The sequence below is a fragment of the Marmota monax genome, unplaced genomic scaffold (genome assembly GCF_021218885.2).
Source record: "Marmota monax isolate L192 unplaced genomic scaffold, Marmota_monax_Labrador192_F-V1.1 WCK01_AAM20220418_F8-fsc00003, whole genome shotgun sequence".
Lineage (NCBI taxonomy): Eukaryota > Metazoa > Chordata > Mammalia > Rodentia > Sciuridae > Marmota > Marmota monax.
Window position 1 is genome coordinate 35,610,410 of NW_026694084.1, and position 20,393 is coordinate 35,630,802.

At 33.3% G+C, this 20,393-nt stretch overlaps 1 protein-coding gene across 4 annotated transcripts in view; it reads left to right on the forward strand.

Annotated features, from left to right (window-relative positions):
- Efr3a (EFR3 homolog A) overlaps positions 1 to 20,393 on the forward strand; it is an 87,161-nt gene that overhangs the window by 45,981 nt on the left and 20,787 nt on the right. For all 4 annotated transcript variants that reach the window (XM_046464734.2, XM_046464732.2, XM_046464733.2 and 1 more), the window contains 8 exons: positions 762 to 899; positions 7,218 to 7,296; positions 9,684 to 9,819; positions 12,169 to 12,336; positions 15,487 to 15,601; positions 16,809 to 16,860; positions 18,542 to 18,714; positions 19,122 to 19,197. In XM_046464734.2, coding sequence (XP_046320690.1) covers positions 762 to 899; positions 7,218 to 7,296; positions 9,684 to 9,819; positions 12,169 to 12,336; positions 15,487 to 15,601; positions 16,809 to 16,860; positions 18,542 to 18,714; positions 19,122 to 19,197 — 937 coding nt within the window. The remainder of the gene's footprint in view (positions 1 to 761; positions 900 to 7,217; positions 7,297 to 9,683; positions 9,820 to 12,168; positions 12,337 to 15,486; positions 15,602 to 16,808; positions 16,861 to 18,541; positions 18,715 to 19,121; positions 19,198 to 20,393) is intronic.

Sequence of the window (20,393 nt, forward strand, 5' to 3'; positions counted from 1 at the left end):
TTAACTCCTTTGATATTTTCCCTATTCTTGGCACTATAACTAAGGCCAAAATTTTTCTATCAAAATATTTAAACTTTAAAAAGTCATGAACTAATTAGAAATCTATTTCCCATAATTATGGCTCTTATTTTTCAGGGCTGGCATAAGTAACATAGAGTAAATAGAGACCACTGTTTGCTAAATTTAAAAAAATTTTATTCTCTCATGGTGTAATTCCAGTGCCACAGATACACTTTTTCTATATTTAATTATTGTTGCATATAATTTGCCTAAAATAATATTTCAAGATGTGAACCAAACAAGTGCTACCCACCAAGACTTCTACCTTTTTAGGTGTTCTAATCAGCTTTTTACATTTTTTTCTAAACAAAGGCTGGTTATGGTTTTTCAGTGCACTGTATTTCTTCTGCTCACTTGCAGTTAAGCTGGGGATGCCTGACGGTGTCCTTAACTGAGATTTCACATGAACGTGAAGTTGTATGAACAGGAACAAGTAGTGAACTGCTCAGTGTTTTACATTAGGTAAAGGACAGTGTGTTGGAAACAGGCTCCCAGCTAAATTTAGTTCTCCTTTTTTGAAACATTATATAATTAGTTTTTGTGGTGTTAGATTCATGGCCTTAGAATTAAGCTTAAAGATATTTGGGGATACAAAAGAAAATGCCATATTAACATTTCTGAGAAGTAAAGTCTATTTTGTCTAACCATGAGAACTAATATTAGAATTCTTACATTAGTTTTTCTTGATATCTCTTTTTTAGTCGCATAGGCCCTCCTTCTTCTCCTTCTGCAACTGACAAAGAAGAGAATCCTGCTATGCTGGCTGAGAACTGTTTCAGAGAGCTGTTGGGTCGAGCCACTTTTGGGAATATGAACAATGCTGTTAGACCAGTTTTTGCGTAAGTAATTGTTTTTCTGGTTGTTTGTGACTTTGCCACGTTAATTCTCTCTAATTTCTTACAAAATTAATTTCTTAATTTTGTATGAGTGAGATATTATTGGAAGCAGTGTAGCATTGTAGAAGTAGCATAGCATCCAGTCACATCTCATGCATATGCATCATGCTGGTTCAGTTACTTAACGAGTTTTTACCCTTTAAATATAAAGTATGTGCTTAGTAATAATAATAAAATTTAATTTAAGTAATTAATTATTGTTGCACATATTACTTAATAGTAATAATAATAATAATAATAATAATATGCATCATTTAACTATCTACTTACATTCTTGGAAGTGCATAAATACAGTCAAATATTAAAACAGTGTCCAAACTTGATATACCTTGTTTTATTAACTTATGTGGTCAATTCCTCTTATTCTCTAGTTTCTGTTTCTTGACTTTTCTGTTTACCATCATCATTGTAATTTCTCTAAGTTTCATCTTATAACTAGAGATTAACCGGAATAAGAATATCAGGTGTCTCATTGCTACTCATATGCCTTCTTCTATGCAGAATACCTTTATGAGCTTTATGTTTCTCCATATAAACATTATCTCTCAAGCCTTGTTCATACTTGTATTTCTAATTCAGTTATCAGATGATAGATCTACTCTGTATTACTCAGTTTGTTTCTGGACATTTTTTGCCACTCTTTATTTTGTTAAAATTCACCGTATCTTTACTACCTTCTGACTGTAATAATTTAGCAATATATCGAGTATTCTGAATGTAATATCCTAAATTCTATATTTAGAGCAGATGTTTCTGTCCTCAGGTTCAAAGTCAAACTTTAGTTATAAGAATTTATAAACCACAAAATTATATTTAGAAATAAGAGAGTCATTAGATTTTAAAAGGGATCTGTGATCCTTCCCCCTATCCTGCCTCTTCATCCAATATTGAGATCTACTCTTTTTTTTTTTTTTTTTCATTTTATAATACTCTTTATTTGATTAAAGAATTTACTTTCTTTGTGTACACTGGAATGTTATATTCCCTATGTATTTTACAGGGTTACAAAATGTCTTTCATTTTAAATATTACCCCAAAAGTAATTTCAGAAAAAAAATTTGTGAAATTATACTTGACTTTTTAAAAATCATATAGACAAGCAACTCTCAAAACAAAAAAATGGATTAATAAGATTTCTTGCCTATTTAACTACATGACAGACTTCTTGTCCCAGTCCCCTTCCTCAGAAAAACCTCATGTGGAAACCAAGCCAGAGATAAGGATTCTTCCCTGATGCAGTTAGGGGAAAGGGAAAGGCCAGAAATTTCTTTGGCAAGCAATTCCAGCCATGGCCCATTTGTGATTGCTTTGCTTCAAGTACAGTACACTCTTTGCAGGGAGGGCCAGATGTTCAGAGGGAGCAGTGGTCTCCAAACAGCTCAAAGAGCAGGAGGTCATCTATGGGCCTGCAGCCACTCAACCCCTCACCCTACCAAGTGCAATACTGGGTTAAAGACCAAAGCTAGGCTGGCTGTTGTTGTTCTCCATTGAAAAAGTAATGGATGAAATGGAGCTGAGAAACAATCATTACATGATGATACTCAAAATATTTAGGGGGAGGAAAAAGATTTCAAGAGACAGGCTGGTGGAAAATGGTGGGTTGGCTGCAAGGAAACATGGTACACAAGAATAATCCCTCCACAACCAATACAATCAACTGCCTCTTGAAACACTACAACTTCAGTGTTAGAGATGGAGTTTCTCTGATAGTTCAGGGCTAAACAGACTGGCAAAGACTCACTGAACCCACAGCCTCCAAAATCATAACCTCTTTTCTGCTAGAAAGGAGAGGACTGATGAAAGAGTGATCAGGAAGAGGGAGGTGGTGAAGTTGAGGAACGTGAATGGATTCCAAAGACTGTTTTGGCTCAAGTACCCAAAATGTAGAGAACTGGAAGCTTGGGTTGCACTAGCAGCAGACATGATTACATGTAGATGTGAAATTCCTTACTGAACACAACTATTCTTCTCCTAGACATCCTGGAGAGGGGACTGCACCATCTGAAAGCTGCTTCTCAGCTATATTTAATATTGACACAAGTAGGAAAGACAGGCCTTAACAGGAAAACAACTTGGCAAATGGTAGAGGGATAGATGGACAGAAAACAACCTTTTCCTTTAACTTCTAGACTCCATACCCCTTAATTAGTTCACTTGTATTGTCCAAAAATCAGTGGGTTAGATAACCACATCAATAGACTTAAAAATAAGAACCATATGATCATCTCAATAGACGCAGAAAAAGCATTCGACAAAGTACAGCATCCCTTTATGTTCAAAACATTAGAAAAACTAGGGATAACAGGAACTTACCTCGACATTGTAAAAGCTATCTACGCTAAGCCTCAGGCTAGCATCATTCTCAATGGAGAAAAATTGAAGGCATTCCCCCTAAAATCTGGAACAAGACAGGGATGCCCTCTATCACCACTTCTATTCAATATAGTTCTCGAAACACTGGCCAGAGCAATTAGACAGACGAAAGAAATTAAAGGCATAAAAATAGGAAAGGAAGAACTTAAATTATCACTATTTGCAGATGACATGATTCTATACCTAGAAGACCCAAAAGGGTCTACAAAAAAACTACTAGAACTAATAAATGAATTCAGCAAAGTGGCAGGATATAAAATCAACACGCATAAATCAAAGGCATTTCTGTATATCAGCGACAAAACTTCTGAAACGGAAATGAGGAAAAACACTCCATTCACAATATCCTCAAAAAAAATAAAATACTTGGGAATCAACCTAACAAGAGAGGTGAAAGATTTATATAATGAAAACTACAAAACCCTAAAAAGAGAAGTAGAAGAAGATCTTAGAAGATGGAAAAATATACCCTGTTCATGGATAGGCAGAACTAACATCATCAAAATGGCGATATTACCAAAAGTTCTCTATAGGTTTAATGCAATGCCAATCAAAATCCCAACGGCATTTCTTGTAGAAATGGATAAAGCAATCATGAAATTCATATGGAAAAATAAAAGACCCAGAATAGCAAAAGCAATTCTAAGCAGGAAGTGTGAATCAGGCGGTATAGCGATACCAGACTTAAAACTATATTACAGAGCAATAGTAACAAAAACAGCATGGTACTGGTACCAAAACAGGAGGGTGGACCAATGGTACAGAATAGAGGACACAGAGACTAATCCACAAAACTACAACTATCTTATATTTGATAAAGGAGCTAAAAGCATGCAATGGAGGGAGGATAGCATCTTCAACAAATGGTGCTGGGAAAACTGGAAATCCATATGCAACAAAATGAAACAGAATCCCCTCCTCTCGCCATGCACAAAAGTTAACTCAAAGTGGATCAAGGAGCTAGATATCAAATCAGAGACTCTGCGTCTGATAGAAGAAAAAGTTGGCTCCGATCTACATATTGTAGGGTCGGGCTCCAAATTCCTTAATAGGACACCCATAGCACAAAAGTTGATAACAAAAATCAACAAATGGGACTTACTTAAACTGAAAAGTTTTCTCTCAGCAAGAGAAACAATAAAAGAGGTAAATAGGGAGCCTACATCATGGGAACAAATTTTTACTCCTCACACTTCAGATAGAGCCCTAATATCCAGAGTATACAAAGAACTCAAAAAATTAAACAATAAGAAAACAAATAACCCAATCAACAAATGGGCCAAAGACCTGAACAGACACTTCTCAGAGGAGGACATACAATCAATCAACAAGTACATGAAAAAATGCTAACCTTGAGATCTACTCTTTAAAGGCTCTGTATGCTTTACGAAAAAATAATCAGAATTTTGTTAAAATACTAACGGCAGGTTTACTTTTTATGTTCAATATCTGATTTAATATCAGAATTCCATGTTTATCTTATTATTCTTATTGAGAGATAATTTATGAAGTCTTAGGGAACTAGCCTAGAAGAAAGGCATCCAAATTAACTTGAATTGAGTAACTTGAAGTGGGCTGTATTCTATGTAGAACTTGAACTTAAATCCTGATCTTGTGTTAGTTAAATTAAAATGTTAATTAAATATTAATGTAATTACATGTTAGCTATTTAATTAAATACCAGATACCCTCTGCAAGGAAGGTTCCAGGTTATTTTAGGAATATCTAATGAGTTATAAACTTGATGTATGATTGACATTATAATAATTATAGTATGGATTATAAGAAAAGGCCCAATAAATGATCTAGTACTTCAAAGCAAAGAATTAATGTCTATTTGAGAATTTAGTAGTGGTGACTTTGAGATAGTGGAAATAGACATCAGAAACTACTCTTGAATAAAGAATTCTTCATTTTAACATTGTAGTGGGTTTTCTTTCAGTTGTTACTTGATCTAGTAATAAAATAAGTGATTCAGTAACAGTTTTGAAGATCATATTTCTAAGCAACAGTGAGCACAAGATACTGGTACCATTGGCAGGAGTTTTGAGTACAGTTCAGGGGTTAGTGTAGGGTAAAAAGAAGAAGGTTAAGTTTATGCTGAAGAGATCTTGACATTTGTATTTAAGTCTCTTAATAAAGAATGGAGATCCTTGATCAAAGTTGTCTTCCAGAATTGCCCTCTGAGAATATTAATCATATAGATCTATATAGTCCTGCCCACATCCCACATGAGTGGTGGAAATGGGGTTCCTCTTGGTGGAATGGGCTGGCTGTGAAATAAAAGCTAAAAAGGTTGAGCGGCAAAAAAATCTCAACACAGGAAATATTTTTAGAAAGTGGGGCCAGGGTGGGCTAGCCCATCTCAGGGATTGAGCTTCCACACTGAAAATAGAGAGTGCAAGCAAGATGGTGCCTGTGCTTGCTTTATTTATATTGGGGAATATCAAGATTTTCCATGGAATGTTCTTTGCCAAATAATGTAGGAGGTAGGCTGTCCAGTTCCCAACAGGGGTCTTCCTAGTAGAGAGGAGATAGAGGTCATGTGCATTGGGCAGTCTAATGCACATGGGGGAGCCGGGATAGTTCCCAAGGAAAAACCTAAATTTCCATGGCTCCATACTGAGTGAAGACCCTCAAGTAATTCACTGGTGACTCCCCACAATATAGGACAAGTTTGAACCAGGGTAAGTATGTTAGTAGGTTACCATAATACATTTTTTTCTTACAAGAAGACTCAAGGACTGTAAGCAATAGCATAGAAATAATAATAATTATTATTATTTGCTCAAACTGAGTATATTATGTGGTCAATTTTCATTTTAGAATTGTTTAAATTGAATTTTTTTGTTTGTTTTGACTTTCAGACCTCTCAGCCAGCTTAGTTTGGCTGTAGCTCTGCTTTTTCATCCTTGTACATGAGTGACCCCTCTATCAGGGAACTCTCTACTTTGGAAATATTTCATAAATAATAACTTGTTTATATGAATCTAGAACAGTGGTTCTCAAAATGTAGTGTGCATAAGAATCCCTAGAATGCTTATTATATACGATTTTAGGCCCCCAAACCTCTGGATCTTGGTGAATGAGCTGCAGTAGCCTGGAAATCTGTTGTTTTTTGCCTTGTTGATTCTAATCCAATCTCCAGGTGATTTTGAGACACATTGTTTGAGGAACATGTTTTGAGAATCACTGGCCTTGTGAGATGACTCTTTTATATAGAGAAACAAATTTATTTAGAAACTTTTCTCCTTTCCATTTCCTTCTACTTACTTCTTACTAAATGTCTAGGAAAAATATAGTGTATATTAATTGCCTGACTCCTGAGGGCTGGGTGTGAGGCTGAAACCTGTGGAAGGGCTTTTGTTTGTCAAGGTGCACTTAGAGCCAAGACCTCAGTCTCTTACTACAGCAAGTTCCCCTTGATTCTCTGAGGGTGGTGTCTCTTAATTGCTATAGGGATCTCTGATCTGGGAGCCTGCCTTTCTTGGGTGGACCCTGAGCTTTGTCTCTAGACTTCCTATGTTCAGAACCTTTGCAACTACTAGCTCTGGGGAGTGGGGTTCAGACGGTATTCTCAGAACCCTGCTGGCTTCCATGTACACTCACCTGTCCAGGTGTTTTCCTCTTGTGGCATGTGGACTGAGAGGACTTTTCTTTCTTGCCCTCTCTAGGTATTTATAGTTTTATATTCAGTCAGATATTTTGTTGTTGTTTTGTGACAAGGGTTGATAGTTGAGAAAAATACGTACATTTTCTGGAAGTGAAAACTTTGGTCTTTTTTTAGATAACGTTCAATTAAGCCTTTCCTATTGTTGAATGTTTTAAAGGAAGAAAGTATTATAAAAATAGGGAATTCTTAAAATAATTTTTAATTGTTAATTACAGGCATTTAGATCATCACAAACTGTGGGATCCTAATGAATTTGCAGTTCACTGCTTTAAAATTATAATGTATTCTATTCAGGTAAGGTTTGTTAATTATTATATTTTAAGTAATTTTGGTTCTGTATAAATAAACACATCATGGAATAGAAGTAGAATAACTGTAGGAATAAAATATTCTTCATTTAGTATTTTGTCTGTTTTCATTTACCACTTAGTTTCTTATTTGCTATGATGAAAAAAATCTAATAAAAAGAACTATATGATTTTATGGTGGTGCTCTTTATTATGCATTTATTTTTTAATGCTGTCACTTTTCCTCCCTCCCTCCCTCCCTCCCTCTGAGCTATATCACCAGCCCTTGTTATTTTTTATTTTGAGACAGGGTCTCATTAAGTTGCTTATTGTCTTGCTAAATTGCTGAGGCTGGCTTAGAACTAGTGATCCTTCTGCCTCAGCCTCTTGAGCCATTGGGATTATAGGCGAACACCACCACACCCAGCCTACTATTTACATTTTTAATATTCTAAAAAGTCATCATTGCTTTAAAGTAGATAAAGTCATTAGAAGCAGAACATATTTTAATATATGTTATAGCAGGATTTGCATCCTGTATGTGATGTTTACTATCTATGTGGACTTGGAAAATTTATTTTAACTTCTCTGAGCTCTATTTTTCATCTCAGAAAAAAATTTTAATGAGTACACTAAATGGTTTTTAAATTCTAATTGAAGCTACCATTTATCAAGTGCTGTCTGTGCTAACTTACATGCTTTAATCTCATTTAGTCTTTTTTACCCGCTGAATATTTTGATCCCCATTTTATAGGTCAGAAAATTGACCTTCAGAGAGGTCAAGTAACTCATTTAGGGATACAGTTAAAAACTGAAATCAGGCTTCAAATTCTGATCACTTTATTCCAGAACTGTGGTCTAAATTAACTGCTGAGATTGATATCACATGCCTAGCATAAAATAGGTTTTTATTAAATGATAGTTGTAATAAAGGTAATTTACATAGGGATGGACAATAGTCTTTTAAAATTTAATTTTAATTTAGTAGATGAGAAGTAATCAGTGCATGCAATCAGTGGATATAATGTAAGGCTGTTCTGGTCTTTCCTAGCCTTATATTTCTCATTTATTCACCCTCCTTTATTCATATTTAGTTCCTAATACAGTTCTTCTTTGCAAGAAGAAAAAGCAAATTAATAAGCTTAATTACAAAGTTTTTAAAAACTGAGACTCATTAATTGTTTATTAAATGTTCAGAAAGCAACATCTATTCCTATCATTGCTTTAGAGATAGCTTTAATTACAACACGTATAAAGCCCATTAATCAACAATTACATTGTAGTGTACGCCAAAAGAGGAATTTCCAATTAATAGCACTATCTTGGTATCATTAAAACTTCTGATAGATTGTTTATATTATCCTTTACATATAGATGCTAATTTCCTGTGTCACAAAATCGATGTTAGGTATCTGTCATTATTAGATAATATTTTAACCTCTTTCAAAACAGTAATCAGCCTAAAGCAGATTTATCCTAAAAGGATTTCATAAAAATAGTTTGAAATACAGTAGCGTATATGTGGGAAATAAGGGAAAATAGTTTGTTTAACAGTTTTATACCAAATTGATTAGCTGAAGATAATAAGGGGTGATTAAGAGCAGGGCTCTGAAATCAGATGAGAATGTATTTTTCAGCCATTCCTTAGAATTTCTGCATGACTTTCAGCAAGTTACTACAATCTAACTCATTTGTAGTGTGAATTGTGCAGAATAATTGAGTTGAACCTAACTCTTAGTGCTGTTTATGCACACAGTACATATAAAAGTGCTTAGGAAAGTATCCAGAATCTGGTTACTTCTGAATAAATGATCAAATGCCATTTGTCATTATCATTTTTGCTATGCTCAGTGTTATGGTAATATATTAGCTCAAGAGGTATCAAGTGAAGAGTAGTAATGAGGGGTTGGGATTGTGGCTCAGTGGTGGAGTAGCATGCTAGCCTAGCACGTGTGAGGTGCTGGGTTTGATCCTCAGCACCACATAAAAATAAATAAATAATAAATAGATTGTGTCCAACTACAACTAAAAAATATATATTTAAAAAAGAGTAGTAATGATATGTAATATCTATCAGATTGAAAGGTTGAAGGTGTGGCTCAGTGGTAGAGCACTTGCTTAGCATGTGCAAGCCCTGGGTTTGATCCCTATCACTGCCAAAAACAACAGATGGGAATGTGTATATTGCTTTTTCACTCAGTATATCTGAAGTATTTTCTGGTATCCCTATTTATTCTTAAAAGGAATGGTTTTTAATGGCTCCACGTTATCTGATAATGTAAGCACCAGTCCCCTGTAACTGTCTATTCAAGTGTACATGGATTTTCATTCTTATACATCCCACTAGGATGTATGTGCTTATTTATATTTTTGTACTCTGTGGTTTCCTTTTAGGCTCAGTATTCTCACCATGTGATCCAGGAAATTCTAGGACATCTTGATGCTTGTAAGAAAGATTCTCCACGTGTTCGAGCAGGTATTATTCAGGTTCTGTTAGAGGCTGTCGCCATTGCTGCTAAAGGTTCCATAGGTGAGTGACAGAAAAGAATAAAATAAAAATATTCATTAATCTATTCCAAATGTTCTTTCAGTAGGCATAGCAGTATCTGAAATGCTCTTTAAGAATATCTCCACACATTTTTATATGTATCACAATTTCTTTTGAAATTTGGGGTTCATATCATTATTCTTAGGTTGAAGTAGAGCATACTAAAGCATTTACCTCCAAATCAGTCTCTTTTAATAAAAAGTTTTTATTTATATCATCTGTGTATTGAACATTGGGAGAATACAGATTAAGAAAAAGTGGTAACAGGTCGGACAACCTCATACAAAATTTGAAAATCTGAAATGCTCCAAAGTCCAAAACTTTTCTGAGTGCCAACATATTGGCACACATGGAAAATCCCACAATTAACAGCATATGACAGGTCACACCCAAAATTCAGGAGTGCTAAAACTACCACAAGAAATTATCTTCGGCCTCTATGTACAAGGTATACATGAGGCCCAATTTTCTGTTTAGCTTTGGTGTCCTGTTCCTAAGATACCATAATATATATGTGGATAATCCATAATCTAAAAAATTCTGAAATCCCAAACATTTCTGGTCCCAAACATTTTGGGTAAAGGATATTCAGACTGTAGTTTACTTATAGTTAGACAACTCCACCTAACAATCTAATACAAGCAGACTTCAATTATGTATCATGAGATACCAGGGTTCAAAGAGAAGGGAGGGGAAAATGGATTGGCATGAGCAAAGTTTTGCTAGAATGTGTGATGTTAGTTGGGAAGGAGTCAGAGAACTAGCTTTTAAGTTAAATTGCAGCCAGAATATGGATGAAGTTCTACAATTGATAAACTGCTTTAAAGATTTTTCTCTAATCTTTATCAGAGATGTTATATAGGATAATTCATCTAGCAGCAAAATATAGAAATAAGTTTCTGGCATTGTTGAAGGCAATAGGGGAAGAACCCACTCATGAATAGCAGCAGAGAAATGAAAATATAGAACTTGATAACTGACTGACTTTAGGTAAAGAGAAGTAACAAATCATAGATCATGATGCTGCATGTACAATGATTAGCAAAATGGAAGAATCCATGATATAGAAATAGAGAAATTAGAAGGAGAATCTGATAGTAGTTACTTTGATTCAAAATCAAAGTAGAAATATATTAGCTATTGAAATATTCTAATATTCTTTCAGTGCTGAATAAAGGTGAATATTTTTGATAAAGACCTTTCATTATTTATCTTAAAAAGATGAAAGCAAGTTGCCAAATTGGCAAGATATTTAATTTCAAATAGGAAATGAAACACAATATATTGAATCATCACACTAATCAACATCTACTCTTTGGAGGGTAGTGTGTGCTGGGCTTTCTACATTTGAAAAAGCATTTAGTCATGGCTACCTTTCTAGAGATACTTATAATTGATAGGAAGCAAAAAGGGAACCCCTAGTTAAAATATAATGTGATAGAGAATCATGGAAATTATTAATGGGAAAAAAGTCAGTTTACTTGCATCTGATAAATTCTGACTCATAATTAAGGGAAGTTCTTTAAGTCTCAAAAGATGCAAAATAAATCTTTTGTATTATATAGGTATATTATCATAGTTTTATGGATTCTGACCCATCAATCAAGTTAAATATTGTCCTAGTACACATTACTTTGAGAAAAATAATGTCTCAGTACACAGTAGATAGAGGATAAGTTTTTGGCTGCATATTTTATGCAGATTATATAAGAGATTCAGTGAGTTGCTCATTGATGCCCAGTAAATGTTGGTTGGCATAATTAAGAGACTTTATTATTTAGATATCTCTCATGTACTTGTAAAAAAATAAATTGGTTATTTCATAATTACATAGTTATTATGTATTTTAAAGTGTATAAAAAATAACCATAAGAAAGGGGGACTAATGAATACAGAAGGAAAACCAATAGAGTAGGGGAGAGGGATCCAGAGGGATGGCATAGGGAAGGACTTGGGAAATGCGGGGAAACAACAGCTACCAAAGTATGCTCTGTCCATGTATGAATAGACCACAATGAAAACCACTTATGTTTATAATTTTAATGCACTAAGTGAGGTAATAATAATAATTGAAGGGAGAGCAGCAAGTGGATCAGGGGGAAGAAGGAGGGGAGAGATAGGGAAAGTACTAGGGAATTAAAATGATCAAATTATGTTATGTGCATGAATGAATATGGCATAATGAATCCACTATTATATGTAATTATAATGCACCAGTAAAAACTTTAAAAACGGAAATTACCAAAAAATCTATTGAGAAATACGAGAATTGCTTTTGAATATAAATAATACTGGGAAAGTGCATCTGCTCACATAGATGATCTTTCACAGGGCCGACAGTGCTGGAAGTCTTTAATACCCTATTGAAACATCTGCGTCTTAGTGTTGAATTTGAAGCAAATGATTTGCAAGGGGGATCAGTAGGCAGTGTCACCTTAAATGCAAGTTCTAAGGACAATGATGAGAAGATTGTGCAGAATGCCATCATCCAAACAATAGGTGAGTACATTTCACTTTTCAAAACTATCATGTACAACAGTGGTTTAAAAAGCTCTCACATAAGGAACGTACTTGTCCATGATGAATGATAGCTTATATTTCTAAAATCTTTTTATTTGGGAAAAGCAAGCATAAGAACAGGACAAAGAACACTGTGTATCTTTTACACAGATTCATAAAATGTTGACATTTTATGCCATTTTCTTTTTCATTTGCTCCCCACCTATCCCTCTCCTCTCACTCAGTGTGTGTTTGTGTAAAAAATAAATACATATACACCTATATGTTTTTTCCTAAACCACACTATAGCATTTTGCCACTGAATTTTTCAGTGTATTTTTCCAAAGAATAAAGATTTATTTTTTTGATATAACCAGGGTAAAATCATCAACATCAATAAAATCAGTTAGTTCATTCCTGGCTAGAATATAGCATAAAGTGATATGTTTTTCTAAGAGTGGCTCACCAGAGGTGCATAATGGGTTGCTCTTCGTTGATAATGTTAATTTTATCAATCAGGGTGTCATCTTATTTCTATACCATACAGTCAATTTTTTCAAATAATAATTTTTGCAAATATAAGCAATCTGGGAAGTCATTTTTAGACCATGCGGATATTCTGCTCTTAACTCAACCTTCTCTGCACATTTTTCATCCATTTGTGATTACTGTTTTATCATGATGGCTGCAAAATTTTGGATTGAAACTTTAGCACTCCCTCCCTCACTTCCAATATTCTAGTGTAAGCAAGAGCCCCCTTTTTTACCTTTATATGTATGTAGAAATGCATTAATTTATTATTTATATGGATATTTTATGTTTATAATTTATTATGGTACTTAGTGATTTTGGTGCTCAGATATTATCCCAGGTTTGGACAATGGGTGCCCCATTAGGCTGTGTTCTTTGTTGTTTAAGCATCTTCCCAATTTTTGAGTACTGTGTTATTTGGTAAGCTGTCTCCAGCTAATTTTGTATTTCCTGTGTCAGACCTGCAGTTTGGTATTTTTCCAAGGAGCCATGATTTCTTTTAAATGGGAAATAGTGTTAGACACCACAAGCTAGATGCTGAGTTCTAGGCTCCACTAAGATGTCATATCTTAGTGGATATTATATTTTATATTCTAAGATAATATATCTAATCGGCTAATGTATTGCTTTAGTAACTTCTAATTAGTGTTAGTGTTGTCACCTAGAATAATGTATTGTTTTTCAAGTATTTATTATAAAATATATATAGCAGACTCATTATTTCTATGATAAAACATTCAGAATAACATAGAAAAGAAATGGCAATGTTGCACAGTGAGTAAAATTTCTTCTTAAAAAATCACACCTCTGATTTCCTTCTTATTTTCCTTTAGAATTTGTGAGTATTCTGGTAGCTCTTGGATCTTAGGATGTGTCTGTCCCATATGGACTGTGGTCTGGACTCTTGTAACTTTTGCACTTTGGGTGAGGCTCTTTGCCAAACCCATCTTTCTATTAAAATACTCAAAAACAAATCTCCTTGCTCTGTTCTTTCTTTCTGGGCCCATTAACATTTCTGTTCAGTAGTCCAACACAAATAAGATGAGAAGTTTTTGAAGATTCTGTCCTTACTTTTGATCATATTGGAGGTTCCTGCTCAATTTTAAGGCAAAAGAAAAAACTTGTAAAGCATGAAATAGTTGAATTTTTATCTTACTATGATTTTTGTCAGTTCTTTAAGTCTTACTGTATCTAATTAACAGACATATTGGACCCTGTTGAACATGTACTTGGGAAAGAAGAGGAAGCTTTTCCCCTTAAGGCACTAGTTTTTAAACCTAGCTCTACATTGAAATTATCTTAGGATTTTAAAGAAATAACAGATGCCTGGACTCCCACACCCATATATTCTGACTTAGTTAAATTGGTATATAATCTGAACATTAGCATTTTAAAAGCTCCCCAGTTAATTTTAATAGGTAGCAAAATTTGGGAACCACTAAATTAGAGGAAACCATTCCATACTTTTTGAAAAGCTGAGGTTCAACCATAAATTAATGATGGTTGAACCTCAGCTGGATGAGGTTGACCCTGGATGCAGGGAGGTGTAATAGTGCTTTTTACCTCTTTTTAAGTATTTAGTAGTACTATAATCAGTCTGATGCTGTAGTAAACACAAGTGCAGGCTATGTTATGTCAGGTGGTAATGATTGACATGTTGGGCACAGAAAATCCAGTTTGCTTCAGTGATTAGGAGTATATCATATTTAAGGGGCTGGAAAATTAAAAAAAAAAAAAAAAGCAGCTTACCTGGAGAAAGTTCATTGATGACCTTTCACAATGATGAATAGAATGCTTTGACTTTTTATAAATATATTATTAATTGCAATAATAGAAGCTAAGGAGTTAAACTGAAGAACCAATTTATTCTTAATGATTATGCTGAATTTTAAGAACAAAACTAACCATGATTTGATATCTGTTCTGATCTTAAGAGAAATGAGAAAATTTGAAGTGTGAATAATTGAAAAACCTTGTAAATCTTTTATGTCCAAGAAGTAAACCATCAAAAGCTACAGCAGAAAAATGTAAAATATCCTCAAAACCCAAGAGTGCCTGAAAAAAAATTACAAGTAAATCAGCTAAATATTTATTTCTTTAAACATGTTAAATTATGTGCATTGAAATAACTCACAAGGTTAAACTGTAAAACCTGACACATTTTAATGACTTTTTAGAATGTTTGGGTAATCCTAGGAAAACCAGAGTAGTAACTGAATTATAGACTTCTTTACTAAAATGTGGCCTAATTATGCACTTCCCTATTGAACAAGAATTGGGGCTCACAGTATTTGAACAAGTTTCATCAGACACTAGTCAACATTTTTTGTCCTTTTTCTAAGACTCCTATCAATTAAACTCACTGATGTTTGCCACTACTAATTACACATAAAAGACTTTCAGGTATTTATCATTTTATGGAAGTATTAATCCATCATATACATCTTTGTGTTAGACATGATTTTGGACATCTGAAATTGTAATAGCTTTATTGTTATCTAGCTTCAAGACAACCATTTTTTTTATCACATATAGAAAGCTTTGGTTAAAAGTATAATTTTTTATTATATAGAAAAAATAGCTTTGTAATTTGTAACATTTACCTTAATATTTTTGTAGGATTTTTTGGAAGTAACCTACCAGATTATCAGAGGTCAGAAATCATGATGTTCATTATGGGGAAAGTTCCTGTGTTTGGAACGTCCACTCATACTTTGGATATCAGTCAACTAGGGTATGTTCTTAGACTGTAAATTTTAACTTAATCTCCAGTTACATTTCATCTTTGATCTAGAAAATATTTATTAAGTCAACCTTTATATGGCTTTAGAATCATTTTTCAGCTTATCGTTTTTCAGCTTCAATTTTCTATGTCTTTATTAACTAAATAAAAGTCTTGATTAGCTTAGGCATTGTGTATATGCATCCATATATGAACTAAAGTTTCAGGTTTTCTGTAAAAATTTTAAAAATTGTCAGTATGTGAGGAATGTTGACTTCTTCCTGCAACTATATAACCAAAATTGATTTCAAAGATCTGTTTTCTTCCCTTACTATATAGCATGTGGTTTGATAGCATGCTTAAGCTTTAGTTTGTGACTGTTTATTTTTTAATTTAATAAGAAAATGATTATACTGTACCTCGTAAGTATGTATATCATTAAGTGCTAATCAAGAGTTTTTTTAAATGTTTAGGTAGATGGAAATGTTAACTACCCTGATTTGATCATTATACCCTATGTATATCTATCAAATTATTACCCTAGACCCCATGAATAGGTACAATTAAAATAATTTTAAAAGAGTATAAATTGGAGAAAATATTTACTATAAATATGGTAGATGAATATGATAGTTTCTTAAATAATAAACAGGTAAGAGCAGATAATTTAAAAGAGAATTAGCAAATAGAAAAAGGGTTATTAATTTATGGTCAAAGAAATATGAATCAAATAAGGAAATATAATTTTCTTTAAAAAGTATTTGAACATATTCATGGGGTAATGTGATAATTTGATAGATTTATACACTTGTGTAATGCTCAAAGAAGATAGCATTTCTGTCTCCTAAAACACTTTTTTTTTTCATTAACATGTAATCATAATTCATATTTGTGGAATAATTTGGGGGTTATATGTGATTTTTCAGTACCATTGGGGTCACCTAATTGTGTATTCATATGATTTAATTTTCATTCCATCACATGCATGAATTGTTTCCTTTGAGAGCCAGTTAACCTATTTTTTAAATTTTTTTTACATATAATTGTTTTAATTCATATGAAATGTATTTTAGTACATAAAGTGAGACTCAACTTAAGCTATTATGAAAATCTAGTTAGCTTATAAGAGTGAAGTTTAGAATTGTGGAATATACTAAAGGAAATGAAGTAATGTGAATATTAATTAGCATTAATAATACAAGCATTTTGTATATTTTAGGGATTTGGGAACCAGACGAATTCAGATAATGTTGCTGAGATCTTTGCTTATGGTAAGGTGCTTCATGCAGATGAAGGACACACACTTAACCTCAAAGCATGGGAAAGATTAAAGGAATAATTTCACATTGTCTAATTTCTTATTTAATAAGAAAATGTGACTATTTTTTGGTGTGGTTTGTGTACCTAAATATTAAGCTCTTCATTTTTTAAAATTCTGTGCTTTGCACTGATATTCTTCTATTATTTTCTTTGACCTTCATTCTGATGAATCAAAGTGGGCAGAACTCTTGCTCTCTCACAGATGGAGTTGCCTAGGCTAAGAGACTTTGAGTGGAAGGACTTGAGGTTCACTGCGGTCAGTGAGCTAAAAGGTAGATCCTGGACTTGGAAACCCCAAGTTCCTTTTACATATTGTGCTATTTTCTACATACTGTCCAAACATTTTCTTCTTGTTGGGAAAGCAAATCATAAAAATGACAATTTGTCATTTGAAATTTGGAGTGGCAGTAGATAGCCGAAAAGGAAATATATACCCCAAATGGGAGATGTTGTGGTTACTTTATAGCAGTTGCACTCATGTTTGATTCACGTGCACCTAGCATAATGCCATGGATATAGTAGGTACTGGTTGTTTGAAATGTGTGTCCTTCCAAATACTGTCCTTCGAATTTATTCTAGAAATCGAGGCCCCATTTTTAAAGAAAATATCTCACATCTAGGATACGTATGAAATATCTTCCTTTTTCATTTTTAATTATTTGTTGCTTGGCTTGCAGAAGTTTTAAATTGTAATATAGCTAGATTATCAGTTCTTTTCTATGGGTTTTGCCCCTTTTATTTGTGTCTGGTTTAAGAACTCTTTGCCTATTCTGATGATATAAACTCATTTGTTTTAGCATTTTTACAAAAATATTTGAAATTTGTCTTGTCATGGTTAGATAAGTGGTGTGAGGCATGGAGTATTTTTAATTTTTCTAGATAGAAAGAAAATTGTCCTATTGATTTCTCTACTAATTAATAAAGTCAACTTCACCTCATTAATAAGTGCCCAAATACAAATGTTAAATGTTCCATGTATGCTTATAATCCTGAAAATAAGTTGAAATTATCCACCTGAAATTTTGTTTGTTTCTAAGACCTTTATATTAAACAAATTCCACAGGTAATTATGCTTTAGAAGATATTGATGCTCTCATAAACATCAAATCAAGTAACTAATGAAGTATAGCTTTTCAGAGTGGGGGGATATTATATATAACCAACTTCTTTATTTAAAATAGAAAAATAATTGACAAACTTAAATTTAAAATTTGCAGTTCTCGTCTTTACTATTTGCCACCTGGTCTCCTTATATTCATCTGTTTCGTACTGACTACGTATTCTGTATATTCTTAACCTGTCAGAACTTTAATTTCCTTTTATAAGATCGGGATATATTAGAGCCTGTCTTACAGGGATGTGGAGAAGACAAAGTTAATACATATATAATGCTTAGAATTGTGCCTAGCAAATGGTAAATTAATTGTTATTTTATTCTTATGAAAGATGTTTTTGTACATTCAGTAAAATCCTTCATCACCTTATAAACTTTCTTTGTATCTTTCCTTTAGGCTTATATCCATACTTTCTGTTTCCCTAAATGTATGATTTTAGAAAATAATGTGAGAACTTTACCAAAGAAAGACTCTTGACAAATATTTTTCATTTTTTTATTTTCATCTTTATGAATAGGTAACCTCTGGTTACAAAGCCAAGACGATTGTTACTGCACTGCCAGGGTCTTTTCTGGATCCTTTGTTATCACCATCTCTCATGGAAGATTATGAACTGAGGCAGTTAGTCTTGGAAGTAATGCACAATCTCATGGATCGCCATGACAATAGGGCAAAGCTTCGAGGGATCAGGTGATGTGTCATGTTAAAATGAGCTACATAATGTTTTTACTCTGGATTAATATGTTACTTAAGTGTTGTGTGATTTTTTTTTAAATGTAGAATTTTCAGTTTTTTAAATTGGTGTGGATTTTAATATACTTTTCAGAGTTCTCATCTACTAGCCATGTCTAGTTAAGTGGATTTTATTTTTACTTTGTAGTTTTGCTTTAAATTTAGTAATGACAAGCAGTCAAGATTATGCATTCCTTAATTAAACTTGATAATTCAGTAGTATCATTTCAGATAGGCATATTTAAAATGCTTATTGAAATGAGTATTAAATAGTTCATATTCCTGAGCTTAAATATAGTTTTCCATGTAAGACATGATATTGTAACCAAATGTACTGTTAATTAAAAATAATACATTGTCTCTAGAATAATACCAGATGTAGCTGACCTAAAGATAAAAAGAGAAAAAATTTGTAGACAAGACACAAGTTTCATGAAAAAGGTAAGATCATTTTCTAAAAATAAAATGTATGCTATAAGTTATAGTCATTTGAATTGTTAGCTGTTTTATGTTGATTTCTTACCTTAAAATGAACCCCCTGAACTTAGAGTTTAAAGACCTCATGCTTCAACTTCAGCCTCCTTCCATGCCCCTGGCAGTCCTGCAGTGTCTCTTCTAGCCTGTGTGTGAACTGTGGGTTGTTAGGCTGCTTCAACATTATTTTGAGAGAAATTACTGCCCTGTTTTCCTCCCCTACCCAAAACACACACATGAACCCACTTTTAGTGGCTCTTTTATAAAGAGCTTCAAGTTTTTGAAAATGGCTATCTTCATTGAATGAATAACTATAATGAATGCTTACTATTTGTTAGATTGTATTCTACACAGCATTTGAGATATAAAGATGAGTTAGGTAGGGTCTCTGCCCTTAATAAGTCTTATCTGGCTAGATTTCTATGATGGAAGAATAAATTCTGTATGTCTGTTAGAAATGTTCAAATTTAGAAAATGATGCCAAGGTCATTTAGTGTTTTGAGAAAGCTCTCTACATAGTTACTAGTTATCCAGAGCTTGGTCGCCTAATATTTGGCTGACACTGAGCTTCATGTTGAGAGATGTACACAGATGCCTTTGATTTTAGTGAGTAAGAGGGCCCTGTGTTTAGAGGTGCAGAGATGGGAGACACTTGCAAAGACAAATCTAATCCGTGTGCTCCTTTGCCTCTTTAGTAGACTGTTCTTTCTCCCTGCCATCATCTTTAATGTTACTGGCCCTATCAATACTTTTGATTGTTATGTGTCAAGTTAATACCTTCACAGTTTAAAACTTCATTGGAAAAGTAATTTATAAAATATCACTTCTTAAATCAGTCTTATCCTTTGAATAAAATTAATTCTTTAAGTTTGGCTGTACTATGGACTTAAAAACTAGAACTAGACAGAGACATTTAACTCCTTTTAACTTCTTAAAAACATATATCTTTATGTGACTCAGTTAATAAAAGAAATTGTTTCACATAACTGAGGAACTTGTAATCATGACTAATATAATGAATTTTGAAAGCACGTTTATGCTTTAATATGACAACCTTAAACAATCCTGAAAATCAAGTCTGGATTTTATCTTATGTGTTATGATAGCATAGAAGTAATACCTCTCTGTGATTAATTGTGCTTCTCAACTAATTTTGAAAGGCT